The 26,231-nt window shown below is 54.5% G+C and overlaps 14 protein-coding genes across 14 annotated transcripts; 6 read left to right on the top strand and 8 right to left on the bottom strand.

Moving 5' to 3' along the window:
• Positions 1–943: 943 nt before the first annotated feature.
• Positions 944–1,726, top strand: MVES1_001770 (uncharacterized protein; the record flags this gene model as incomplete). Its single annotated transcript, XM_056206611.1, has 6 exons — positions 944–998; positions 1,069–1,161; positions 1,218–1,310; positions 1,347–1,563; positions 1,599–1,656; positions 1,697–1,726. The coding sequence occupies 6 exons, from the start codon at positions 944–946 to the stop codon at positions 1,724–1,726; spliced, it is 546 nt and encodes a 181-aa protein (XP_056062586.1).
• A 738-nt stretch (positions 1,727–2,464) lies between these two features.
• Positions 2,465–5,092, top strand: MVES1_001769 (uncharacterized protein; the record flags this gene model as incomplete). The annotated part of the gene is made up of 1 exon (XM_056206610.1): positions 2,465–5,092. One exon carries the CDS (start codon positions 2,465–2,467, stop codon positions 5,090–5,092), a length of 2,628 nt encoding a protein of 875 aa, XP_056062585.1.
• Positions 5,093–5,132: 40 nt separating this feature from the next.
• Positions 5,133–6,821, bottom strand: MVES1_001768 (uncharacterized protein; the record flags this gene model as incomplete). The annotated part of the gene is made up of 1 exon (XM_056206609.1): positions 5,133–6,821. One exon carries the CDS (start codon positions 6,819–6,821, stop codon positions 5,133–5,135), a length of 1,689 nt encoding a protein of 562 aa, XP_056062584.1.
• A 59-nt stretch (positions 6,822–6,880) lies between these two features.
• ADE2 (phosphoribosylaminoimidazole carboxylase) lies at positions 6,881–8,683 on the bottom strand (the record flags this gene model as incomplete). The annotated part of the gene is made up of 1 exon (XM_056206608.1): positions 6,881–8,683. The coding sequence occupies one exon, from the start codon at positions 8,681–8,683 to the stop codon at positions 6,881–6,883; it is 1,803 nt and encodes a 600-aa protein (XP_056062583.1).
• An 85-nt stretch (positions 8,684–8,768) lies between these two features.
• Positions 8,769–10,193, top strand: MVES1_001766 (uncharacterized protein; the record flags this gene model as incomplete). Its single annotated transcript, XM_056206607.1, has 1 exon — positions 8,769–10,193. The coding sequence occupies one exon, from the start codon at positions 8,769–8,771 to the stop codon at positions 10,191–10,193; it is 1,425 nt and encodes a 474-aa protein (XP_056062582.1).
• A 3-nt stretch (positions 10,194–10,196) lies between these two features.
• On the bottom strand, positions 10,197–10,697 carry MVES1_001765 (uncharacterized protein; the record flags this gene model as incomplete). The annotated part of the gene is made up of 1 exon (XM_056206606.1): positions 10,197–10,697. The coding sequence occupies one exon, from the start codon at positions 10,695–10,697 to the stop codon at positions 10,197–10,199; it is 501 nt and encodes a 166-aa protein (XP_056062581.1).
• A 121-nt stretch (positions 10,698–10,818) lies between these two features.
• On the top strand, positions 10,819–11,835 carry TMA46 (Translation machinery-associated protein 46; the record flags this gene model as incomplete). The annotated part of the gene is made up of 1 exon (XM_056206605.1): positions 10,819–11,835. One exon carries the CDS (start codon positions 10,819–10,821, stop codon positions 11,833–11,835), a length of 1,017 nt encoding a protein of 338 aa, XP_056062580.1.
• A 130-nt stretch (positions 11,836–11,965) lies between these two features.
• Positions 11,966–14,386, bottom strand: SEC6 (SNARE-binding exocyst subunit S6; the record flags this gene model as incomplete). Its single annotated transcript, XM_056206604.1, has 1 exon — positions 11,966–14,386. The coding sequence occupies one exon, from the start codon at positions 14,384–14,386 to the stop codon at positions 11,966–11,968; it is 2,421 nt and encodes an 806-aa protein (XP_056062579.1).
• Positions 14,387–14,460: 74 nt separating this feature from the next.
• On the bottom strand, positions 14,461–16,923 carry YND1 (apyrase; the record flags this gene model as incomplete). Its single annotated transcript, XM_056206603.1, has 1 exon — positions 14,461–16,923. The coding sequence occupies one exon, from the start codon at positions 16,921–16,923 to the stop codon at positions 14,461–14,463; it is 2,463 nt and encodes an 820-aa protein (XP_056062578.1).
• Positions 16,924–17,006: 83 nt separating this feature from the next.
• On the top strand, positions 17,007–17,888 carry ras1 (the record flags this gene model as incomplete). Its single annotated transcript, XM_056206602.1, has 5 exons — positions 17,007–17,022; positions 17,120–17,135; positions 17,216–17,228; positions 17,270–17,795; positions 17,857–17,888. The coding sequence occupies 5 exons, from the start codon at positions 17,007–17,009 to the stop codon at positions 17,886–17,888; spliced, it is 603 nt and encodes a 200-aa protein (XP_056062577.1).
• Positions 17,889–18,120: 232 nt separating this feature from the next.
• Positions 18,121–18,858, bottom strand: MVES1_001760 (uncharacterized protein; the record flags this gene model as incomplete). Its single annotated transcript, XM_056206601.1, has 1 exon — positions 18,121–18,858. One exon carries the CDS (start codon positions 18,856–18,858, stop codon positions 18,121–18,123), a length of 738 nt encoding a protein of 245 aa, XP_056062576.1.
• A 448-nt stretch (positions 18,859–19,306) lies between these two features.
• PEX10 (peroxisome biogenesis factor 10) lies at positions 19,307–20,657 on the top strand (the record flags this gene model as incomplete). Its single annotated transcript, XM_056206600.1, has 3 exons — positions 19,307–19,627; positions 19,657–20,010; positions 20,037–20,657. 3 exons carry the CDS (start codon positions 19,307–19,309, stop codon positions 20,655–20,657), a joined length of 1,296 nt encoding a protein of 431 aa, XP_056062575.1.
• A 77-nt stretch (positions 20,658–20,734) lies between these two features.
• Positions 20,735–22,744, bottom strand: KAR2 (ATPase with role in protein import into the ER; the record flags this gene model as incomplete). Its single annotated transcript, XM_056206599.1, has 1 exon — positions 20,735–22,744. The coding sequence occupies one exon, from the start codon at positions 22,742–22,744 to the stop codon at positions 20,735–20,737; it is 2,010 nt and encodes a 669-aa protein (XP_056062574.1).
• A 1,012-nt stretch (positions 22,745–23,756) lies between these two features.
• Positions 23,757–25,988, bottom strand: MVES1_001757 (uncharacterized protein; the record flags this gene model as incomplete). Its single annotated transcript, XM_056206598.1, has 3 exons — positions 23,757–23,812; positions 23,840–23,897; positions 23,925–25,988. The coding sequence occupies 3 exons, from the start codon at positions 25,986–25,988 to the stop codon at positions 23,757–23,759; spliced, it is 2,178 nt and encodes a 725-aa protein (XP_056062573.1).
• Between the last annotated feature and the right edge of the window lie 243 nt (positions 25,989–26,231).

The raw sequence follows: 26,231 nt of genomic DNA, 5'->3' as shown, positions 1-26,231 counted from the left end.
ATATGGCGTGTGCAACCACCAAAAAAACTCCTCCATTCTGGGCAGCATTTATGATACCTTTTGCGCTTCGATGGCTTGCCCGTTTCCATGCACATACACGTATGCTTACTTGGACGGATACTTTGGGATCCCATGTGATCGCGCACAATACAATATACCGAGGCCTGTGCATTGTATATTCTGCACCGAAAGCACATATGTGTGACTATGAGCTACGTGTGCTGTACATGCTCCCCAGCATGTCAGAACCAGCCTATATTTCAATCCGTGTAAAGCGCGAACAAGAGCAAATTACGCTCGTCCAACACGATAAGCCGGATTCGTCTAACTACACCCACATTTCCATTCGTGATGTACAGTTCATGCTTGCATCGCAACCCCCTCGGCTAGCACTTGTCCAGTATGCGCTTTCACTGCAGAGCAAAATTGACACAGCCGTGGCACTTTTACGAATCGACGCGGGCACGGATCCGTCCAGCCCACCACCACTCCACACGGAGAAAGCCACGGCACTGTACGCGCTGGAGCAACATTGGTACCGCAGCAAGCCACGATACCCATTTATATCGACAACATGAAATTCCTGTAAACAATATCTAACAATGTAATGGGGCAGCGAAGCGCCTCAATCATAGAACACGAGGCTCTGATCGACATGCATTAGTAGGCCCCACATATTCCGTCTAGCTCCGCATCCATATCGAAAGGCCACGGTGGCGGACCACAACAATTCGATTTTTAGTATATAGCAGAGCGTAAGATCGCTTCGACGCGCCACGCGGCGCTAGCAGCATAATATTATGTAATCAAACTGCGGCACGCAAGCGTAGCGCGGGTTTTCCTTCCAGGGCCTACTAGGGCCATTCAACTTGGGCGAAGGGCAGGAAAGGCGCGTCGTCCTTTTCCAACCACCGTCCACCTGGCGTCAATTTGAATAAACAAGATGGGATTGTCTGTGTCGCGACTGCTCTCTGGCCTGTTTGGCAAGAAGGAAATGCGTACGTACGCAGCGGGAGTACAGCACTCCGCTAATACATTAAAGAGCATGAAACTGACATGTGCTAATAGGTATTTTGATGGTCGGATTGGATGCCGCCGGTAAGACGACCATCCTCTATAAGCTCAAGTTGGGTGAGATTGTCACTACGATCCCCACCATCGGTATGTATATGCCTTTTAGAATGGCATGCGTAAAGGAAAGATCTGACTATGCGCAGGTTTCAATGTCGAAACGGTCGAGTACAAGAACATCTCGTTCACCGTGTGGGATGTTGGTGGTCAGGACAAGATCCGCCCTCTTTGGCGCCACTGTTCGTACAAGCATCCGTGATGTATTAACCATACAGACTTCCAGAACACGCAGGGTATCATTTTCGTGGTCGACTCAAACGATCGTGAGCGTATTCCCGAGGCGCGTGAGGAACTGCAGCGCATGCTCAATGAGGATGAGCTCCGTGACGCGCTTCTGCTCGTTTTTGCCAACAAGCAGGACTTGCCGAACGCTATGAACGCTGCGGAGATTACCGATAAGCTTGGTTTGCACAGCCTCAGGCAGCGCCAGTGGTACGTGTGGCATAACAAATGTTTACTCATTGCAGGTTTATCCAGGCTACTTGTGCGACTAGCGGTGATGGTCTTTACGAGGGTCTCGAGTGGGTATGTATTGGGTGGCGTGCGCAAAATACTTACGCTGCAGCTGAGCACCAACCTGAAGCGCCGCGCATAAGCGACACGCAGGATTTCAGTGTCTGATATCCCTATGTTCTACCCACACATTTCGCCCCTTTTAGAACCGATCAATGTTTGCATAGTTGATCACACGTTGCTGCAGCTGTCATAGTAGAGATAGATCGGTATCTGTCCGTGGGGGCCGGCGTACCTCTCCTTTCCTCTCCTGCTGCCTGTCTCTACGCAGCATAAAAAAAGTGCAGCCGTGCTTCTGTGCGTGCCTCACATTCCCAAGGGTGAGCCGGCATCGTGCACGGCGCTGTGCCAACGTTTGTGTCCTCTATGTGATGCTAGTTGTGACCCTGGTAGGAAATCCCGATTGGCTGCGTTCAATGCTGACTAACTTTCTGAAAACGCCGATCGCAATAAAAGGTTGCTCAGTGGCCGGACAAGGTTTGAAACGTTGGTTGCATACGTCGCGCAATCCACTGCGACATTGCCGTATCTACCACTCGGTAATTCCTACAAAAAAAAAACATAACTCGACATTGAGCACACATGAGCCATGCCAGACAAACAGCGGTTATCAAGATCCGAATCAAAACGAAAGAGTGGGGTGCCGAGTATAGGCGCGCTTATGGACAAGCTGAATATCCGAAGCAATAGCTTGAGTCGGAAATCGACCACGGATAGTAGCCAAGGCTCCACGCCACTATTTTCTCGAGCACAAACGCAGGACAGCGCGTTCACACCTCTGGAACGAAACAATTCACATCAAGTGGCGCCACAAGCCGTGATGGAATCCAACGAAAAATTGAAGTCACCGGCACTGAATTTGCCTATGCCCATGCCGACGAACCTGGAGTTCCCCGTGAATGAACTGGCGTCTTCGCCTGACGCCTTGATGCCTGAACTATCACTTCCGGCAGAGGATCAGGCGAGACTTGAGGAGGATACGTATGTGCCAGAAGCACAGCAACAGCAGTACGCTCCATACAGCGAGCTCAGAGCGCCAGGACAATTTCCCGACAGTGATGAAGAAAATGAAAATGGTGACACGATGCTGTCGTGGGGATTGTCACATATCCCCATGCTCAAGACCTGGGTTAGAGGCAACAACTACCACCCTCATCCATATTCCCAACTTCCTGGACGACAATACCACTCGGAAGGCACTTATACCGACACGGATAATCATCCAACCGAGTCTGAGGTGGATATTGACACGACCCCCGACGAATTTGACGAGACGAACGACGGGAAAGAAAATTACTTTACCTATACCCCACAGCGTAGCCGCCGACGCAAGCATTGGCATAGCGGTACGCCGCTCAGTGTCCCATGGCATCGATCGCGCAAATCCAAGCCTGGAAAAGTGGAGTGTAGCTTTACAAAACCGTCCAACACCAAGGACCATACGTGGAACGTAATCAATGCTTCTGACGCACCCCTGGCCTCTGCAGCGAACGGCAAGTCAGCCGTACCGATCCATACTGGAAACCAAGCCGGACACTGCAATATCAGACGGCGATTGCAAGAGCTCGACGAATTGGAGATCAATACGTTCCTACGCAACTTTAGTCGCCACACGCGTGAAGTGCGCCTTCTCGGAAACACGCAGTACTTTTCTCGCATGCCGCAATGGTCTGACTTTGTCTACTCTGATGAGGACGAGAGTCTTAGCGGGGGCGCAAACCAGCCGACATTCGACCCGAACTCGTCGGATCCGCACCGGCGGTCCAAGCTGTTGCTTCACATTGACCGCGGCTTGCAACAATTAATTCCTGAGCCAAGCCTGCAAAGCTATGTGACCGTAGAGCATCCTCATGTGCACAAACCGAATTCGGTTGCGGGCGTGCCTGCATCTGGGCCAAAAGCACCCGAACTGCGGCGTACTTCGTCGACGGGTGCCATCGAGTCCGAACCCACCGCCGAGGTAATACTGCCGAAACAACTTGATCATGGAAAAAGCACAGCGCTACTTGGAGTGGAGTACGACTTGCAGAATGAACCGGAAGTAACCACTCGGTCCTTTACGCCTGCGCCTGCCGAAGCACTGGGCAGTGTGCCGTTGGACGAGCGTCCAAAAAATATAAAATACACGCGGTTCGATACGAAAATCAAGCCAGAGCCTGATTTAACTGTGCAGGACGAACATGTAGACGGTGTCGCCTTCTGCATTGCGTATATTCTTGCGTTCGTGGAGCGCTATGCCCCAGACGATCTGGAAGACAACCCTGTAACGGAATACCGCGAAAGCCGTGCGCGCTCGCACATTGAACGACTCTATATTATTGCACCATTCTGGGAGCAGCTTATGAACGAATTGCGCAAATTGTACTGCTGGGAGAATCCGAAACGCTCTGCAGCTGCAGCGATGATCTACTTTGTGCTGTGGTACACAAACCTCATACCAACCGCCTTTCTCCTCATGCTCATTTACTTTGTGCTGCAGTTTCGGTACATGCCGCCCGACGAGTCGTACCTGCACCAGCGTGTGCAGCACCGAATGCAGCGTGGTATTGACGCCAATCGTCTCTCTGAGCGCTTGAAACGCAGCAGCCGTCTGGATATTTTGGACGTGTACAAACGCTGGCGAAATACGTACGGTGTCACTTCGCAAGTCATGACGGGCGACTTTGCAGACTACCATGAAAAAATTAAAAACATTTTGCTTTGGCGCAATCCCGCGGCAAGCCAACGTACCCTGGTCCAGCTTGTTCTTTCGTGTGCGTTTGTCACCTTTTGCTCCGCACACCTTGTATTCAAATTCATCTTGTTTGTGATTGGTTTCACCTTCTTTGCACTCATGCCATTGCAAACGCACTATCCGCGCTACCGCCGCCCCTTGAATCCTTTGTGGTGGATTGTGCTGGGCTCGCCAACGGATGCGCAATATGCCGTCATGCTTCTACGCCAGCGCCATTTGCGCTACAATGAACTGCTAAATGCTAACAATATGCCAGCACAGGACGAAACACCGGTGGCAGAAATGGCGACGCCCTCGTCGCCCAATGAGCTGCGCGATGAACTGGTTAGCGAGCCGCAGACGCCCGATCTCCATCCAGCCCAAAGCCATGGGATGCACTTTTTTGCACACCACGACAAAGAGGCTTCCTCGGACAAAATCGGCAGCTTTTTGTGCCAGCACCGCGGCGTGCCTGGCCATTTGATCGTGACCATAACGGAGCTCTACTTTACTCCCATGCATGGACTCGGGGATAAGAAACAGTCGGTCACACCACTTGACTCAGTCCTGGGCCTGCGCAAAACCAGCAGCCTGCGGTTCTGGTTGTGGAGCAGCAATGGCCTCAATATCTCGCGGCGAGAGCGACGCACACTGCGCTTGGCGAACATGATGCGCCGTGATGATTGCTTTAATCTACTATTGGCGCTAGGTTCCGAGGTTTGGCGTAAAGTATAAGCGATATAAGAACTGAACATACAACGCTGTACATACTACGCTAGTCCCAATATTCGCGACGCTTCCCATTCACCCATGCATCGTTGCGGATCAAATCTGCGCCGCGCTCTGCGACCATCAAAACCGTGAGCATGGGGTTCAGAGAGGGAATTGTCGGCAAGACACTCGCATCGCAGACGCGCAGTCCGCGTGTGCCAACGACGCGCAGATCTTTTTGGTCGACCACAACGTCTTGGTTGTGTTCTGTCGGGCGCGTGCCTTGCGTTGGCGGAGTTCCCATCCGGCACGTCCCAGTGGGATGGTATACAGTGTGTGCCACCTTGCGAGCGTACTCCGACAGTTGCTCGTCTGTTTGGCACTCGGGTCCAGGCGCGACTTCGCGCACCAAATGGCGCTTGAACGACGCTTGCTCGGCGATTTTGCGTGCAGCCTTGATGCCTTGAACAAACAGAGTTTCGTCATACTTGTCGGGATTTTCAAAGTACTTGAAGTTGATCAGGGGCTTTTGGCGCGGGTCATTGCTGACCAGCGATACTTTTCCGCGCCCATGCGAGCGCATTGCGTTGGGCGTCATGCAGATGGCATTTTTGGGTACATCGTACCCCAATCGCGCGGTATTTACACAAAACGGGATCTGGTAAATGTGGAACATGAGATCTGGGCCAGGATGAGGGTGCGGTTCCGCTTCCAATGGCAGTGCACGCAGAAAGAGCGCGGCGTCCGAGTACATCACCGTCTCATCGGGTGTCTCACGCGTCTCCCAAATGATGATTGTTTCAGGATGATCACACAAGTTGAGACCAACGCCCGGGAGATTGACGCGCACGGGGATCTTGACCTGATCCAAGTCGGACTTGGGGCCAATTCCCGACAGCAGCAAGAGACGCGGGGTGTCAAATGCACCCGCACAAATAATCACTTCGCGCTTTGCACGAATCGTCTTGTGGACGCCGTGCTTGGTCACAACCTTGACGCCGCGGCAGCGCGTCGCATCCTGCTGGTCGAATTCCAGCTCGTACGCCCACGTATCCAAAAAGAGTTTGAGGTTCGTGCGCGGCGATGGGCCGCCGGGCATGATTGGATGCATGTAGGCGGTGCTTGCGCTGCTCCTGTTTCCATTGTAGGGGTCGTACGCAATGTTGAAGAAGCCAACACCCGATTCAAACCCACCGCGATTCATAATGTGTGCGTTCATGTCTTCCAAAACAGGTGCGCCCGTCGCTTCCGAACAGGACGAGATCCAATCGCGAACGACGCTATTGCGCTGCTGCGGCGCGATCGGCGTGATGTTCATCTTAAGACGCAATCCGTACGGATGCAGCGTACTCGCACCCCAGTCTGTGCATCCATAATGGTCGCGCCATACGTCCAGGTCCCAGTGGAAAGGGAAGAAGGAGATCAGCGTGTTGTGCGAAGAACAACCGCCGAGCACGCGTGCGCGCGAATGCAAAATGTGCGAGTTTCCACGCGGCTGCTCTGTCGTCGTGTACCCATAGTCCAGATCGCTTGCAAGCAGCTCGAGCCAGCGACGCAAGTTTTGCACGCAATTCTCGCCCTGGTCGTTGGGGCCGCCTTCGATCACAGCGACGCGCACGTCGCGATCTTCTGTCAAGCGGTTCGCAAGCACGCATCCTGCTGTACCACCACCAACAATTATATAATCAAACTCCGTCTCGCCCTGAGGCATCAGGTGGGCTGCCAACGCATACAGGCGGTTTGCAGCACTCATACTGATGGCAGCGAGGAAGAAGATTCATTATGCAGCCTATATCACGTGCATACCATGCCTTACTTGCCAGGTACCTGATAGTCCCACGCCTGGGCGTAGAGGCACTCGACTTTCTGGTGCACACTGCGTTCCATTTCCTTCATGTACTCCTCGATCTTGTCCAAGTACGAAGGAATACTCGTTCCAAGGATCCTGATAGCTAAAAGGGCAGCGTTCATGCTGTTATTGATAGCCACCGTAGCAACGGGAATGCCGCGCGGCATTTGTACAATGCTGTGCAGCGAATCGACGCCGTCGAGTGAACTGCCCTTGACAGGGACACCAATGACAGGCAAACAGGTCTGCGCCGCAACCATGCCGGGCAGGTGCGCGGCACCGCCAGCGCCTGCAATAATTGCACCAAGTCCACGCGCACGCGCGCTTTGTGCATACTGCGCCATGCGCTCCGGCGTGCGATGTGCGCTCACAATGGTCAGCTCAAACGGCACATCGAACTGCTTCAGTACCTGTGCTGCTGCCATCATGACGACCAGATCGCTATCGGAGCCCATAATCACGCCGACAAGGGGACTAGGATTGCTAAAGTCGTCGGCGGATCGCACAGGGCTCGCAGGACTCGAAACGACGCGTTTCTTGGCCGCTTCCGCATTCCAAGGCGCGCCGGACTCGGCAGACGCTTTGGCAAGCGCAAGCTCGTCAAGCAGCACGCCCATGCGCTCGCGCACGGCCGCATCCGACTTTCCGACCACGTTAATATGCCCTAATTTGCGGCCGATTCTGCATCCCTGCTTCCCATAAAGGTGAACAGTAGTGCCTGGAACAGAAAGGCTGCGAATGGCGGGCGCTAGCGTCTTGGCCAACGCATCCTTGTCCTTGTCCATGTCTGCCAGGCCCAGGATGTTGAGCATCGCGGCCGACGGCACTTTGAGCGCGGTGCTGCCAAGCGGCATGCCGACAACGGCCCGCAGATGATTCTCAAACTGAGTGGTGTCGGATGCCTCCATGGTGTAATGCCCGCTATTGTGAGGACGCGGCGCGATTTCATTGATGACCAGCACACTGCCGGGCAAAAGAAACATCTCGACCCCGAAAATACCGGCGCCAGAAAATGTCGCAACGGCACGCTCTGCAATATCCCGCGCGCGCTTATCGAGGCCAGCGACGGGGACACGGAGCGGGGCGTATACGCTGTGGCATATGCTGTTCTCGTGCACGGTTTCGACAGCCGTGTAGGCCCGTACATCGCCATCCGTGCTGCGCACAACCATTACAGCAAGTTCCTTTTCAAAGGACGCCCATTTTTCCGCGTACAGAGGGCGCGTGCCGCCGCCCAGCGCGGAAATTGCTTCGGGAATTTGTTCGCGCGTTCGGAGTGTAAAGTTGCCGCGCCCGTCGTACGCTTGCGTCCTGCACTTGAGCATAAGCGGGAGCCCAAAGCGGTCAATCGCCGCATCCACATTCTGCGTATCCACTGCACTGAACTCGACCACGGGCAACCCCGCATCTTGCAAGTGCACCTTTTGCAAGTACTTATCCTGGATCAGCTTGATGGTAGCGGGGCTGGGATGCACCGCGCGCACCAGGCCTTCTTCCAGAACCGCCTCGAGCTGGTCGGCATCCACATGCTCAATCTCGACAGTGAGTACATCGACTTTCTTCGCCAGCGCGCGAATCTGCGCAGCATCGGAAAAGCTGCCGTCCACATGGCCGGGGAGGTCATTCGGGACGCTCACGATCTGCTTAGCAGGCGTGTTTGCACCTACATCCAGAAAGCGCACAGCAATATTTAGCCGCGATGCTGCCTCGGCAAACATGCGGCCGAGCTGGCCGCCGCCGAGCACGCCCACAATGGTCGAATCCATATCGCCCGCGTGGACGCAGCGTGCCGCGCGTCATTCCTGTTAGTCAGCAATAATGGAGGCGCGCTTGCGCACGGCCTTTCCATCAATGCACCATGTGTCGTACCATGGCGAGGATGTGCCCGTGCATATTATTCTAGAGCGTCTTTCGCAGGGGCTTGATGGTGTGTGTACACTTACTGTATCCTTTACAGACTTGTACGATACGGGGTGCCGCCGCTTCCTCGAAGGACTTGATGAGTTCGCTGGGTGGCGATGGCTTGATCAGCGGTGGATTGGGCCGGATGAAAAGGAGGCATCGCTTATTGATATGCGTGAGCGCATGCCCCTACTGCGAGGGATTAGGTTTCTTGATCTGTCCTCGAACCAGATCACAACATTCGATAAAAGCGGCTTGCGCGCTGCGGTTGCATACAACGGAACACTCTTGGTGCTCGAGCTGCAAGGAAACGAGCTGTGCAGTGGAACGTCGTCGCCCGCGTGTTTCGAAGAGATTCGGCAGTTTGGTGCTGCCGTCGGATGCTCGGTCCTGCGTACGCTCAACCTGACCGCGAACCAGTTGGGTGGTGCCGGCCTCGCCGCGTTTTTCGACGGACTGCCACGCACTGGCACGACATTAAAAACACTGTACATCTCTGTAAACGTATTCGATGCACCGGACACTGCTTCCAATACAGGACTGGATGCCGCGCGCAGTATTGCGCGGTTTTTGCGTGATCCTAATGCGTGCCGCGGCTTGGAGCGTCTGCACTTGAACGGCAACCACTTTGGCTGGGCCGGCGTGCGCACGATTGTGCACGCAGTGGTTGGATCACACATGGCATGCACACTAGGGGAAGAGCTGTCAAGTTGCGCATCGACGCACATACAGCCGCCGAACCACTCGCTCCTGTACCTGGACCTCTTCTCCACAGGGATCGATACGCTGCATAGCGTCAGCACGGTCGATGAGGAGGACTGGGAACAGCATTCGATGCTCACTCCCTCCAAATGGACCGATGTGCTTGCACACCAACTTTTGGAAAACGAATTGGCTCGCGATGCATGCCGACAAAGTGCACTTTCCGTGCTTGCGGGTGCGCGCATTGTAGGCTGCCGCGCGACCGATACAGGTGGGACAGGCTTCCCGATGCTGCGTCTTCCCATGGAACTTCGTGCAGTGGTGCTTAGCCACCTGGATCATACACATACATTGAATCGTGCACAGTACACCAATGTTTTGCGCTATGCTTCTGCGCCTAGCACGATCGGCTATGGATTGCGCCAGGTGTACTATCCAAGAGACAGCACAACGGCCCAGCAGGTAGAGCAGACGCTGCCCGTACCTGCCTGGTCCTGGGACGAGTGCTTTGCGACGCGCTCCGCGCCGCGAAATTGGTACAGCGAGTGGGTCGACGCGCAGGTTGAGTTCGGGATGGGTGCGAACCATGACGTATCCGCACCACATCATCCGCCGGATATGTGTGCATTCTGGGAATGTACAGCTACAGACCATGCGATAGGGGAATCATGATTTCTATAGCTCTGCAACGCTCGCTTGTGCGTCTGCTGCCTTTTCTTTGGCACCTTTTGCCCATGAACGGAGGCCGCCAGGGGGTATCGAGGAGAGTGGCGGCACATCGGCTGGAGATGGAGAAAAGGGATTGAAGTTGAGCAATGGCGGCGCAAGACCCAACCACGGCGCAAGAAATGCACGCGCAAAAATCTCGCCAAACCCAAGAAAGACGCCGTTAATGAAGGGGAGTCCAATGTTGATCGCAATGCTGGCCGAAATGAGTATTAGGCGTCTATGCCATGGAATGTTAGATGCCCAAAACGCTTGCAAGGTAAGCTCGCCGGTAGGTGCAGGAATTAGCACCTCTCGCTGCTCCGTGCTTGTATCGGAGTCGGTGTCCAGGTCATCCATGAACGCAGTCTCTTTGTCTGTGGCATCATCTAGCTGCTCGGATAAATCCGCATCCAACGTCTCTCGCACAAGTCCTTGTACTAGGTCCGGCGCTATCGCCGTAGGCCCCATCGATGACGGCCAAGGCGCTTGCATCAAGGCACGGCGGGGTCGGACGCGCTGTGGAGTATGGGTCTCGGCCGAGGTATTTGCACCGTCATTCGCTGCTGTCGTCTGCCCAGCTTTTTTCAAGATGCCGCCGAAGAAGAAGGGAGGTGACAAGGGCGGCGCGGCGCCGAAAGTCAAGGTCGACAAGACTTTTGGCATGAAAAATAAAAAAGGTTCGAAAGCACAGCAGCAAGTCAAAATCATCCAGCAGCAGCAGCAGCAGGCAGGCAAAACGCGTGAAGAACTCGCGCGCGAGAAACGCCGTGAGGACGAGAAGCGCCTAAAGGCAGAGGCCGCCAAGATTCTGAAGGACGAGGGCCCTGTGATTGTGCAGCCGAATGTTCCATTTGGTGTGGATCCCAAAAGTCTGACGTGCAACTTTTGGAAAGCGGGCCGCTGTGACAAAGGCTCCAAGTGCAAGTTTGCACACTCGCACGACGCACAACGGAAGCAGCAAAAGAAGGACCTTTATACAGATATGCGTGTCCAGAAGGATGAGGACGAGAAGGAGGATACGATGGACAAGTGGGATCAGGAACGCCTGAACAAGGTCATTGATATGAAACACGGCAACCCACGCACCACTACGGACAAAGTATGCAAGTACTTTTTGCAGGCGGTGGAAGATAGGAAATACGGCTGGTTTTGGGAGTGCCCCAATGGCGGCGAAAAATGCATGTACCGCCATGCACTCCCGCCTGGTTTTGTGCTCAAGTCCGAGCGCAAAGAGATGGAAGCGCTGGAAAAGGCAAACGAGATCTCCTTGGAAGAGTTCCTCGAGTCTGCACGACACAAGCTTGGCAAGAACCTCACACCCGTAACAAAAGAGACGTTTTCTAAATGGAAGCAGGAACGCCAGGATAAGAAGCATGCAGAAGAGGATGCACAGCGCCAGAAGAAGGCCGCACAGGCGCACGCAAACAAGCTTAATGGCTTGAGCGGTCGCGAAATGTTTGTCTTGAACCCTGACATGTTTGGTGATCAGGACGAAGACGAAGACGACGATGGCGCCTTGGATATGGCTTCATACATGCCAAGTGGATGGGAGCAAGGCCGCGATGAGAATTTGCCTAGTCGGGGCATAGCGGAAATGCATATCTAACGCTAGTCCTGTGCTTTTCACGCATTTGTATACCATTGACACGATCAAAATATTGTGCTGCAAAGCAGCACGAGCCATAGACCCTATAGGTTCTTGAAAATTGCGCTGCTATTCGCTTAATAATGTACATCTAGCTTGTTGCTCCGCGCCACCCTGCAGCGCCGAGGTAGCTTTGCGCACTCTGTGCCAGAGCCCCCCAAGCGATCCCTTCGCCTTGTGCGCCGCTCGTCCAGTTGGCCAAGAGGCCTGCGCCGAGTAGTCCATGGCGCTGTGTCTGGGCGACTGCACTCATAATTGTTGGGCCGCTCTCGGGCACGTCGGTCATACCCTCCTGCTTCACTTTTCGCCTGGCACTGTCCATGATTGACGTCACGTCTGGCCGTTCCATATCGTCTCGCGCACGCAGAAGTGCTTCGAAAAATGCGAGATTGGGTCCGTGCACCTTTGCAAAAGACCAGTACGGCAAAAAGACCATACTCGGCGACGAGCTCAAAATGGCATGGATCAAGTGGAGCACTTCTACGCGATTGTGTGCCTCATCTGCGGGCCGAATGGATGAAATAAGGAGGTGCAACTCGTTGGCGTCTTGGAGGAAACGCTCGGCTGCATTGGGCATACGAAGGCGTGCAGATTGGCGCAATGCAATGAGGTACGCCGTAAGCAAACGCGTAACCAAATCGTCGGAAAGGACGTCAAAAAGGTTGGGCTCCAGCCGTGCTGCATAGTCACTTGTATAGTCGCGAATCGTTTCCGCAATCGAGGTTGTCGTTCCCTCGACATACCAAGCAGGGAAGGTGAACAAGTCGCGGAATGCAGGGCGCAGATCAAACAGGACAATCTCTACAAGCAGCTGAATACAGTGCTTGCTAATGTCCAGGAATCCGTTCAGTGTATTGTCCAAGTATTCGCGGACATGCGCCATATGTTGCGGCGCAACAATAGACTCTACGCGATGCAGCAAAGCTTCGGTCTGGTCGGCACTGGACAGCTGGTCGTTGGCCAGTGCAATCATATACTCGACTAAGCCGCCATTGACCTCTTCGGGCCGCTTTGCCTCGGTCTGTTTTTTAAACTCTTGCTGGACAATCTGGATCCAGCGAGTTTGAATGTTGTGCATGACTGTGCACGCATGATCGATGGCACGCACCAGTAGAGTGGGATCACCGGCATTTGCAGCCGTGTCGATTTGTTGGTTCACCATGCGGAACAAAATCACACAGCCAGACATGATGTACAGTCCGCCTTGACCCTCTTCCGGCGGTTTCTCGCGCGACACAAAAGCAGTAACCTCGTCGTGCATGAGCGTCGCGCTCCATTCGTCGACTTTACGCTTGAGGAGTGCGAGGTAGTCGTCCATGATGGTTTTTTCGCGCCCGCCAAGCAGCGACGGCTCGATCCAGGATTCTTGAATGCCTTTCGACGTGTCCATCAGCCGGTTCTGGTGCTCCTGTGCGACGTGGTACAGCTCCAGCAGCATGTTTGCACCAGAGTCGCTGAGCGATACCTTTTCGCGCAGGAGATCGCTCAGCGCACGGTGGTATGTTTCCACGTAAATTTTATACACATGGTAGTCAGACGGAAACAATGGCACCACTGCGTCGCGCACAAGGTCCAAGTCTTTGTAAAACCAGTCCACCTCTTCGTACATACGCAGTGGACTAGGCTCTTGTGCGCAATCCCAGCATTGCTGCAGTGCACGCTGCGTGGTGATATAAATCGTCTCTTGGAATTTGAGGCGGTACAGTTTGATGGTGTGAGCGTACGCGGCAATACTGGGAAACCGGGAAGCACCTTCAATGTTGGCGCGCTTCGCAAGCTTGATCGCGGCCGTCTTTTCATCCTCTCTGCTCTCGCGCTCAAATATCTTGAGCAGACAGACCACGACGCTTTGCTGGCCATGCCGCACCAAATCGAGTACGTGCGCAGAGAGCAGCATAAGATAGGTCTCAAAAGCGCCCAGCAGGTCATCCAATGGCGCAAGCAGAGCTACTAGTTGTTCTTGCGTCGCGGCATTGCTGGATGCGGCGACGTGCAGTGTCTCGTTGCGGAACTGCTCCCATTTCGCTACATTGTGATGCAAGAGAAGAAGGTGCGGTGCGCTGCCCAACAAATCCGATTGATACTGCGTCACCAGCTGGGAAAGCGCGTGTATTTCGTACTGCATCGTCTCGAATTTGGCGAGCATGCAGGACGTCTCGCCCAATGCGCGGCGCAGCTGCGAGAGTTCGCTAATGATACGAAAACTCTTGGCGCCGCGCGTCTCCTTTGTGCCAGTGCTTAAATCCGCCTGTGTAGGTTCCTTAAACATGGATTCAACCTGGGAAAACGCCTCGTGGATCCCTGCTACTTCGCGGCGAGTCGACTGCAGCTGCAAGAGGCCGTCGCGGGTAGCTTCCAGTTGGTCTTTAGCTCCACTTTTGAGCTTCGCGCTCAACGACGCATGCTCGCGCGATAGTTTGCGACGCAATGCTGCAATCTTGCTGATATCATCGGGCGACTTGAGATACTCGGCAAGGAGCCCAGGCGTGCTGGGCGCATTCCACGACGCCATAAGCCAAGCCGCGAACGGCCTCACAGGGGTGGTGTGTGGAGGTTTGGCCTACCAGATACAAAAACATGTCATCACTATTCGTACAAACGCTTGTGCGGGAAGAGGGACGCTGTCGGCGAGGGCTCCGCGCTGCGGTTCGGCAGCTCGAGCCACGGGCTCGACATGCGTGTAACAGGTGCTGTAAATGGAACAGAAGGGCGCCGCGACTCTAGCAACATGGGGGACGGACCGCGGGATGGGGTATGATTGCTGTACGCACTGCCAGAGGCAAGCAGGGCACTGGCATCGTTTCCTGTACGATGAGCGGGTGTGCTTGGCGAATCGGGCCACACCGCGGGGCTTGCGGGGTGGCTGTAAGAAACTGCGGTTGGAGATAAGGGACTGGGCGAAACTGGGTGAACAGGCGTCCGAAAACTCGAGCTCCAAGGCGTCGAGATGCTGAGCAGGCCTTGCTGGGAGAGCGACTCGAGCCGTTGCGTACGTAGAGGTGTTGGGTAGCTCCGTCTGGCAAGCGAGTGCGCTGTGGGCAGCTCCTCAAACTTTCCTTGGCGTCGGTCGGGAAAGACGCGCGAAAGCTGGCGAGAGGCATACTCGGCTGTCTTGTGTGCCATGGAAGCAAAGTGGCCGCGCTCTTTGTGGAAAGCCGATTTTCGCCGCGCATGGTGACTGCTGCGGTGTGAATGCGACTGCACCGCTCGGGCATACGTCGGCGTCTTCACGGGGCGAATATCGCTCCAGGGCTCCTGCTCCTCAAGCACAAGCGGTACAACAGCATCGTCGTCATCCCTGCAGGTTTCCGACATTGGGACAGAAGTCCAGCCGCGGTAGTCTAAAGCAGAGCGTTTCGCAAAGCGCCATACACCGTACATGGCAAGGATGCACAATGCGAGAAGGAGCATGGACACCCACACCGGCACGCCAGCACGTCCCGCTTCAACTCCGCCGAGCCGCGCGCCTTTGTACGTGTGCGGCTCATTGTGCTGTACACGCAGATGGCAGTCCTGGCACGATGTGGCAGGGATGCTCGTGCTCGCCTCAAGAATTGCTTTCCCGAGCGTCCAGCTCACGCCCAAGCCGCGCACATCATTCACGCTTTGAAACAAGTTCTTTTTGCTCGCCATGTTTTTTACGTCGTGTGCATGGTCTTGGCCATCACCGCCAATGCCTTTGTCGACAAGGCGCGGAAGCTGTAGACCCTCGTGTAGAACAGTGACAACCCATGCAGCTTTAAAACACTGCATTTGGAGGCGCGAAAGCGTGACCTGTTCCTTGAACGCATGCTGGTCAAGCTTGGTTTCGAGATCGGACCATTCTTGGGCACAAAACGCTTGTGCAGCTTGCTGGTACTTGGTATAATCGTAAGAGCCGCCGAGGTCAAAGATATCGTGAGAACTGTACCAATACTCGGATACACCGATGAATTGGTTGCTGTCAAAGTCGATCGCAGGCACATGCACTCCGTGGAAAAGGCACGGTGGATTGTGGCACTCTGCTTCGCGGTCCAGCAGCGGCTGCTGCTGCAAAAGGCACTCGGAAAAAGAACCTGTCCCTTGCACATGCTTGCCTTGATGCGCAGCAGACGCAACGGGCATGCGCAGCCCTTTGGGAAGGCATGGGTCCAGCAGCGCCTGGTTGGGCGCAACCGTATCCAGCAACACGTCCAGGTAGCGCGTGCGGGCAGCATTCGTCCCGAATCCCAAAAATGTGGTGACAAAAACCTGGTGGTTCGAGAGGGAGGAGTCAAGGCGACGGAAATTGACGTCGAAAAGGTCGTTGTTCTTCGGTACATCGATGTGCTCCTCGTCCATCGCATGGGGGGATGCAATCGTCTGAGATGGCTCAAATGCAATTTGCGTGCTTGCGCCGCCCATGTCCAGAAAACCAAACGTCGCATTGCCTACGCTTGGATCCTTGAAGCCGTCCATGAGGTAATTGATCGCAATCCAGCCAAAGAGACCTTCTTCTTCACCTGAGATAACACGCACTTGGCCACCGCATGCACTATCTGTATCCTCTTCTGCGCCTTTGTTGCCTTGCTGCACAAAAAAGGGGAGCTTTTGCAAATAGCTGCACGTATCCTGCAAAATCGATTTGCGCGCTGCTGGGGGAAGTAGGCGCATGCCGGCAGTCGCGAAAATGTAAATTGGGGTCAAGGCATAAGCGCTTGAGGGAATTATGGTGTACACCTGTGTAAAGAGCTCGTCCAAGTAGCTGCGCAAGCCATGCACGTCGCTTGCAAACGACGACAGCCCGGACTCGATTTTGAATTGCCACTCCAGCTGTGAGCCCTCCCATGTCCCTTTCTCAACAATAGGCAGCACATCCAGCGGCAAATTGTTTGCCTTGCGCATCTCAATCTCCCACTCTACATCACGCCACGAATAGACCATAAGTCGCGAGCCCGACGAGCCGGCGTCGACGACAATCGTATATTTTCTGTTTTGAAGCCACAATTGTTCTTCAGATGAAGCACCCTGTAGCTCAGCATCGTATAGAAACCGACGCGCCGTCAGCATCCCTGCACGACCCGCCGCCATCGCCAAGGCGCTCTATGGTACAAGTGCGGCACACAAAAATGTTCTTTTGCCGAAAACACCGTAGCGCCTTACCTAAGCCGGGCATGGACCCTGTGTTTGGTCACGTGTAGCCCCACCGTACACGATCAACGGCTGGCACAGCTCCTTGAGGACGCACGCGCGGACCAAAGACGACCTTTGTATCAATACTGCGCAGAACATAGCGTGCTGAGGTATACTTTTTTTCTGATCCTTTCGTGTATGTGCTATATACTGCATTTTTCGTGTACTTACCTTGTACTCCGTACAATAGCAGCATGTCCAAAGTATGTATGCTGTGTTGACACCCTAACATGCCTAGGCCCAGTTTCTCCGTGAGTACAAGCTGGTGGCGGTTGGAGGCGGTGGTGTAGGAAAGTCTGCATTGACCATCCAATTCATCCAAAATCATTTTGTGGACGAATACGATCCCACGATTGAGGATTCATACCGCAAGCAGTGCGTAATTGACGAGGAGGTCGCACTTCTCGATGTGCTCGACACTGCGGGGCAGGAAGAATACAGTGCTATGCGCGAGCAATATATGCGCACAGGAGAAGGGTTCCTTCTGGTGTACAGTATAACGAGCCGGAACTCGTTCGAGGAGGTGGCTACATTTTTTCGACAGGTGCTTCGCGTGAAGGACAAGGACTATGTCCCTGTAGTCATCGTTGCCAATAAGTGCGACTTGGAAACGGAGCGCCAAGTGAGCACGAGTGAAGGGTACGAACTTGCCAAACATTTCGGCTGTCCGTTTGTCGAAACGTCGGCAAAGCAGCGCGTGAATGTGGACGAGGCATTCAACGATCTCGTGCGAGAGATTCGGCTCTACAACAAGGGACAAGCACAATGTCGTTCTAATGCGAATACTAACACGGCTCGAAATGCCAACGTAGCCGCGAACGACCCGGGGAGTGTTGGGAAAGGTTGCCGATGCTGCGTGGTGATGTAGGAGATTGCGACGCTGTGGGATACCAACCACACTTCCACTGCACCACGACAAAAGGCTCACCATACCACTACTGTAGAAAATGTCTCCTCTATCTACTACAAACAGAGGAAAGCCAAATACGCGTAAGACTGGATAAAATCAAGAGATTTACAAAAAATAGTTTTGAAATAAATTCAAACTAGATATGCTAAACCGCAGTACTACTCAAGCAATAATTAAAGCGGAATTTAGATAAGAGCAGCGACAGCAACGCCGACAACGCCGGCAACAACGGCGGGGAGACCGCTGAAAGTAGATGCAGCGTTGTTGGCACCGTTGTCACCCTCGTTCGAGTCGGAAGAGGGAGAAGGAGACTCCGCAGGCGCACTCTCGGCAGAAGAAGCTCCACCGGCACCGGCATCACTGGTGGCAGAGGAAGGAGCGCTGCTAGAAGAAGAAGGAGCGCTGGAAGAGCTCGACTCCTTCTTCGAGCTCGAGCCACCGCCAGAGCTCTTCGACTTGCCACCTTCGGAGCCAGAGCTACCCTTCGAGTTGGAGCCAGAGCCACCAGCGGCACCACCAGCAGCACCACCAGCAGCGGCACCACCAGCAGCGGCACCACCAGAGCTGCCCTTGTTGCCAACGCAAGAGTCATCACCCTTAAGAACGCTGACAACGGCAGAGTTGGCAGTGTTGCCCTGGCTGTCACCGACAGAGATAGTGAACTTAGAGTCGGCGGGAAGGTTAACCTTCCAGGTCAAAGAGTTGGAGTCAACCTTGTCTTGGAGGCCCACATCCATGGGCTGCGAGGTGTCGCCAGCCTTGGTGATCTTGGGGAAGAACGGTCCCTCGCCGCCAGTCCACTGAATCTTCAGGGGCTGGCACTGAGTGGCCGAGGGAGGAGTGTTGACCTTGAAACTGGGGTCCTGTGCAACCACGTAGGCAGCAGCGAGAACCGCAATAGCAGAGAAAGTCTTGGCGAACATATTGATATGGGGGGAAGAGAGGGAGGCCCAAGCACGCGTATTTGAACGGTTCCCGCCTCGGGCGCGCACGCGAGTGTGGCTGTTACATTCTACCTACGAACGCAAAATAACCCTAGACTTTCCAATAGAAATAGACCTTTCACGAGATACTGATGAAAGCGACTCTGATTCGTGGATTTATACATGCTTCTGCGCATAAAAAACCCATTACGGCTTGTGATTGGATGAATAAAGGTAATAAAGTATGATGAATAAGTGCATGCGTAAAAACATGTGTTCCACGGACCGGGCCTAACGCTGTGGCTGTGTTCCAAGCTACACGGGTTGTTGGGTAGAAGTATTGCCCACGTTGTGGCAGTGTTCCTTGCCGCAGCAAACACGGTGTTGAGATCCATGCATCCACGTGATCTATTTATTGTGGAGAAAGTAGCGAGTGCTGAGGTCGACCATGCGTGGAGAAGCTGAGGAGAGCGCAAGCGCTCGGACGATACCGGCGCAGTTCACATTTCCGCGCGCTGCACAGTCTGAGATTGTGCGTGCGCACCAGAAGGACTTGTACTACCGCGACTTATTCCATACGCAGCTAAAAGAAGCAGCGCTCGATATTCTTGGCGCGCGGCGCAGTCATGTCTATGCAGAGCTGCTTTCGCTCGTTGCGAGCGTCGCGTATGCCGGGTTGAGCACAATGGGTGGTGCACAATCGCTCGGTGAGGAGTACGTGAATTCTATGATGCGATACCGGCCGACAGGAAAAACTGTGAATGCAAAAGTAGGTCTTACACTGGCGCTCACATGCAGCAACGCGTCGTTTTTATCGCCTTGTATGTGATTGCGCCATACGCAATCAAACGCGCTTACGGGGCATTGCGGGCTCTGATTGTGCGTGAAGACCAGCGAATTGCGCGGCGCCGTCAGCGCATGCTGCTGAAAGAGACGAGCGACGGCGAATCGCGCCCGCACAAGACGCCGCTCGCAGCATTGCGGCGGCGCTTGGAGCGCGCTGTGCAATGGCTCGCAATTATGCTGCCAGGTATGCATGTGCTCAGTGCGTCCAATGGATGGCTGGCGTACTTATCCGCTGCGCAACTAGCGCTGTTCTACCTCTTTGGCCGCTACTATACACTCGCGCATCGTATCGCGCGCGTTGATTATGTACGTGTGCGTCGCACTCACACTAGATTTATGCAAGTACAAAGCGCCCCAATTCGCGTCCGCGGTCGTACGAGGTGCTTGGCGTGCTGCTGAGCGCACAGCTCGTTGTCAAATTTGGCATGTCTGTGCACGCATGGTACCAAGGGGCAAGAAGAAAATACCAATACACGCCCCAGACGCATGCGATGCATGCGCTAGGTGGCGCGCAGTCAGAAGTGAGGCCAAAGCGTACGATCCAGTTGAACGGAAAGTACTACTCGCACGCCGATGGGTCTACCACACAAGCGCGGCAGTCATACGAAGAGCACGTTGTCCCGCTCGAATACCCTGATCCGGATGCACCAATTGTGCCCGAGCAGCTTGGGTTCAGTGCGCAAGAGGCCAAGACTGACAAGGCAGGCTATGATGCTGCAGTCGCCGACTGTCGCGCGAGAACGACGCAGATGGAGGCTGTTGCAGAGCAAGTCCTGCGCTGCACACTCTGCATGGACCGTCGCGAGCCAGATAAAGGGGGGAGCGCCGTGACCGAATGTGGGCACGTATTTTGCTGGGGCTGCATTACAGGGTGGGCCAAAGAAAAGGCAGAGTGTCCGCTGTGTCGCCACACCTTGCAGCCGTGCCGGCTCTTGCCCATCTACAATCTGTAGCACTATCGAATACGGAAGAAAACATGCAGAAGCAACAGGATTTATTTAGGTAAACGGCTAGCAGCATCTATCAACAATCAGAGCTCGTCATGGTAGTTGAGCGGCTCGTCACCACCAGCGCCCGTGTTGTACACTTTGGCCGTGATGGGGGTGATAACAGACTGAAGTTCCGAGAGCTGCTCTTCGATGTCCTGCGCCTCGGCCTTCTCGCCATTCTCCTCGAGCCACTTGTCAGCCTCCTTGAGGTGCTGTTGGATCGTGTCCTTGTCCGTTTGGTCGAGCTTGCTACCAAGGCCTTCCTTGTCGGAGATTTGGTTGCGGAGCGTGGCGATAAAGTTTTGGTAGCTGTTGAGCGCCTCAACACGCTTACGGACCATCTCGTCCTGATCGGCAAACTCCTCCGCTTCCTGCACCATGCGGTCGATCTCCTCCTTCGAGAGGCGGCCCTTGTCGTTGGTAATGGTGATCGATTCGCTACGGCCCGTGCCCTTGTCAGCTGCAGACACCTTCATGATACCATTGGCATCAATCTCAAAGGTGACCTCGATCTGCGGCACACCGCGCGGTGCGGGAGGAATGTTGGACAGTTCAAACTTGCCGAGCAAGTTGTTATCGCGTGTCATGGAACGCTCGCCCTCAAACACCTGGATCAAAACCGTGTTCTGGTTATCCGCGGCAGTGCTAAAGACCTGGCTCTTTTTCGTAGGCACGACAGTGTTGCGGGGGATAAGCTTGGTCATCACACCGCCAGTGGTCTCAATACCGAGTGTGAGCGGGTTCACATCAATTAGCACAACACCGCCAAGCGACTCATCGCCAGAGAGAACACCGCCCTGAACGGCAGCGCCCCAAGCAACGGCCTCGTCGGGGTTGATACTCTTGGAAGGCTGCTTGCCGTTGAAAAAGTCGGTGAGCATCTGCTGCACCTTGGGGATACGCGTCGAACCACCAACCAGAACAATGTCATCGATCTCGTCCTTCTTCACGCCAGCGTCCTTGAGCACCTGCTCAACAGGCTTGAGTGTGCGGCGGAAAAGGTCGATGTTGAGCTCCTCAAATTTGGCGCGCGTGAGCGTCTCGGAAAGATCCTGTCCATCAAAGAAGCTCTCGACCTCGACCTTGGTGCTCATCTGGCTCGAAAGAGTGCGCTTCGCACGCTCGACCTCGCGCTTGAGCTTGCCAACACTGCGCTTGCTCTTCGAGGCGTCCGTGTTGGTCTTCTTCTTAAACTGTTTCAAGAGATACTCGGAAACGCGGTTGTCAAAGTCCTCGCCACCAAGATGGGTGTCACCGGCAGTGGCCAGCACTTCAAACACGCCATTGTCAATCGATAGAAGAGATACATCGAATGTACCACCACCAAGGTCGTACACAACGATCTGCGACTCACCGTCCTTCTTGTCAAGACCGTAGGCAATCGCAGCCGCAGTCGGTTCATTCACAATGCGAAGCACATTCAGGCCAGCGATCGTGCCCGAGTCCTTGGTGGCGGTGCGTTGCGCATCGTTAAAGTAGGCAGGGACAGTAACAACGGCGTTGCTCACCTTCTGGCCAAGGTAGGCCTCGGCAATCTCGCGCATCTTTTGAAGGATCATGGCGCTGACTTCCTCGGGGGTGAACACCTTGTTTTCGCCCTTCACGGACACCTGAATAGCTGGCTTGCCGCTGCGGTCAATCATCTTGAAAGGGAAAAGCTTGACGTCTTTCATGACATCAGACTCGCCCCACTTGCGGCCGATGAGACGCTTGGCGTCAAACACGGTGTTTTCAGGGTTTTGGGCGGCTTGGTTCTTGGCGGCGTCACCGATCAGGCGCTCACCATCGTTCGTAAATGCAACATAAGAGGGTGTGATACGGTTACCCTGGTCGTTCGCAATAATTTCGACGCGGCCCTGACGCTGCACACCGACACAAGAGTAGGTAGTTCCAAGATCAATACCGATAACATAGCCAAGTTCGCTGCGCTTGTCCTGCGCTGCAACACCACTGCCACCGTACGGCTCTGAAGAGAAAAACAGTGACAGGGAGAAAAGCGACAAGAGCGCAAACACTACAGTGAGCAGTGTCGGCTTCAACTGCTGAAGCATGCTGGTATAACAAACAGTTCGGGTAGGCGCAAGATTCCAGAGTGTTATTATAGCCACGCGTGCTTGTGCCTTTCCACGTCGGCGCTGCAGGTTTCCGCCTGTAATCTTCCGCCTTCCACCGTGTTCGGCTGCATCCTCCACGTGTCGCATATTGCTGAGCTAATGCGCCGTGGAACGCACACGGTTACTCCACACGAATGGCGTCGCGCTTGTGGACGCAGTCGCTGGCAGGTGTGCGCAAGGAGCGCGGCGAGCGTGGCGAAATACGTGCTGCTCCCTATACGGTAGGTTGCAGTACAGAGACTCATAGAAGCAGCGACCGCGGCGGCACGACGATGCATCGATGCAGGGCGCGTGGAAACACGACAAGCTCGACACTACGCGTGGACACCGCCCAAGCGAAACGATCGCGACCAAGGTCACCGTGCAAGGCCTTCATTACGAAGTCACCGAAGCAGAGCTCGAGGTACGTTTTTTTTCTAATCTGACCATAGGACTTGTTTGCACCAATCGGCCACATTGCAAAGGGACCCAGTATCAAGGTAGGAACCGCGCCGTGCTCACCCTAGTTTGATGCCTCAGGACGGTCCACGGGAAATGCAGTGGTCTGGTACGAGTCTGCGCAAGATGCAGAGGCAGCAGTCAAAGAATTCGACGGTGCAAAAGCAAAAGGCGAGACGATCTGCGTACAAGTGGCAGGACCCAGTCGCGTGGGAACGACTCACTCGCGCAGCGATGCGCCTACGTGGCAGGCACGCAGCAGCTCGTTGCTGGACCGCTTGCAGGGGTATGTACCGATGCAGCTTACCCCAGCGAAAACAAACAGCACGAGCACCGACACAAAAATGGTCGTCGCAATGCGAAACGCGAGGGGAGAATCGGGCGTCGCACTCCGCCCTCTGCTGCGGCGTTGGACGCAGAGCTAGATGCATTCATGAATGCGCCTTGTGCAGCCAGTATAGTATGTAATGCATTGTACAGCTAACCTCAGGAAGCGCCTATGGAAATGTAGTTATATATCGTCCTCCATTGGGTCGAGTCGATCGTACCGCTTCTTCGCAATACCGTCTATTATTAGCAATAACGTCCACATACATTCACGCGATATCATGGTCGTGTTCATCCAGCCTTCCTCAGGAATGAAATCGGCGATCTGGGATAAGCATGGGGGCATACGTACCCTCTTGTACAGAGTCTTGCGCGCATTGATTTCGCTGTATGTCTCGCCTGAATTTTCCAGTTGGCTGGCGTCAGTGAGCAAAGCAACGCACAGTTTCTCGTTTCTTATCTCGCTCATGCCGTTCTCCACAGTGACAATGGTGAATAGCTCGTCACGCATCTCCTCTGTCCATCGGAACCGCTTCGCAAGTTCGTCGGTGTGCCCTTCCGCAGACACATCGCCCGTGTCGTCTTCGGGTGGTGCATGCTCTTTGCCCTGCGCACGCGCCTCCTCGTTTGATGCCTCGTACTCTGCCTTTTGTTCAGGGAAACTCGTCTGGACCAGCTTGTATAGGATATCCATGTGTTCCTCCTGGAGCTCGCGATAGTACTCCATGTGCTTGTGGAAAAACTCGCGCTTGGTCAGTTTCATCATCGTAAAGCGGTTGTACGGGAAAATGGAGGGGAGGTAGTTGAAAAAGTTCTCATTGTACTCGTCCAATTCCACGGCGAGCTTTGCCGTCTCGATCAGGGGAGGTTTAAGCTCGGGTGGGAATTTAGTTTTCACAGCAAAGCTCGCGCGCTGTACCAATGTTTTCAGATGATCAAAGCGCTTTTGCAGGTCTGGATGTACAGGTTGAATTGGATACTTGTTCTTCTTCTTTTCCGCTTTGTCTGCTGGAGTAGTCGACGCTGACTCGGGTGCAGCTGTATCTGTAGTCGACGTTGGTGCAGCGTAGGGCACAATGGCTGGCGATGGCGCAGGGTCCACGGTTTTGCTTGGTGATGGGTTGGGTGGTGCGTATTCGGCTGCTGCGGTGCTCAACGTCGTGCTGCTTTCTTTTGTCTCTGCGTCCTCGCGTACTCGCAATGCAGCGCGCTTCGCGAGGAGTTTATTGGTATGACGCGCATGTCCGCCTCCTGCATTGGACTGAAATCCAGAGGAGGAGAAGGAAGATGGTTTGCTTGTCTTGCCGCGTGCGAGCTCGACAGGGCCGCATGCGACATAAAAACCGTCCGAGCGCGTTTTGACGATATGCGTAGGTTCGTCCACACCAAGCTCTGAGTCGTCTACAAAGGGATCCTTTGTATCGTACGACCCTACATCGTATTCGTCCGAGCGCCGCTTTTTTTGCGGTTGTGCAGCGGCGCCGCGCGAAGGATACTTTTGCAAGAGCTTGGCAAGACCACCTAAATCGTTTAGTTCTTGCTGGGAGAGGCCCACATTTTGGTAGCCGCTATTCCCTGTATCTTCTTCCAAATAGGTGGCACTAAACCATGCAGCCCATTTTGGATACTTGTCTTTCATGCGCCGTACACTGAGTTTCGGTATAGAATAGATGTACGGGTTCTTGCCTTTGCCGGATGACAGGTCAATGCGTAAGCGGATCGTTGGGCGCGGAGGAGGATTGTCATGGTCTGGCTCGTCGTCAGATTCGGGACTTCGTGCACGTTTCTTGGAATTGGTGGGGTCTGCGTCGCTTTCCTCGTCAGACCCGCTAAGCGATTTGTCTGGATCTCGAGTAGATGTGAGTGTTTTTGCCGCAGGGTCAGGCGCACTGGTAGAAGATGCTGCGGACTTTTCGGGGCTGTCCTCGGTTGTTGGTCCCGTCGCCCAGGGCGAATCTTTTTGGGTGCCGTCTGTGTCCTGTTCCATCGCGCATGGCTCATTTGCGAGGGCGTCCTTCTGGACATCGTCCGTCTTGTCCATTGCTATAGGTGCATCCTTGGGCATGTTCCCAGCTTCCGTATTCTCAGCTAAAGATGCCGTTTTCGGTTCGTCCTCGCTGCGCGCCGCCGTCCCTGTCGAAGAGTTTGCTGATGCTGCGTCATGCGCACTCTTCAGAACAGCGCCTGCATTTTGCGCATCGTGCTCTTCAATTTTTTGCACTGTAGGATCAGTGCGCTGTTTATTGCCCTCCTCTTGCGTAGCAGAAACCTGCATCGGTGGGCCGCCATGGGCTTGGCTACCCACATCGCGGGATGCCTCTACAGTCTCGCGTAGAATCGGCGCATTCGGCGTAGGGCTATTTAAAGATATGACCTCGGTGCATGGCTCGCTCGGCCCGTCGTTCTTGTCGAGCATAGTATGCGGCAACTGCGTCGAGAATACTGAACAATTTCGCGTCCACGAAAAGTGTTGTCGTCTGCGACACGCCAACACGATCGGGAATTTAATAAAGTACCACGCGCATGCGCGACAGCGCGCTAAACGAATTTTTTGCCAACAAAGTCGGTCTTGACAGTTACGATCAGAAGACGCAATGATGTAGAGATAGATGTATACGTTGACAGGCCTGCGATGACTGCGTGTGTTGCTGTTATTGTC

This window comes from Malassezia vespertilionis, chromosome 3, assembly GCF_029542925.1.
Source record: "Malassezia vespertilionis chromosome 3, complete sequence".
Taxonomy (NCBI): Eukaryota; Fungi; Basidiomycota; class Malasseziomycetes; order Malasseziales; family Malasseziaceae; genus Malassezia; species Malassezia vespertilionis.
The sequence above is the reverse complement of the archived record's forward strand: the minus strand, read 5'-3'. Positions and strand labels throughout refer to the sequence as shown.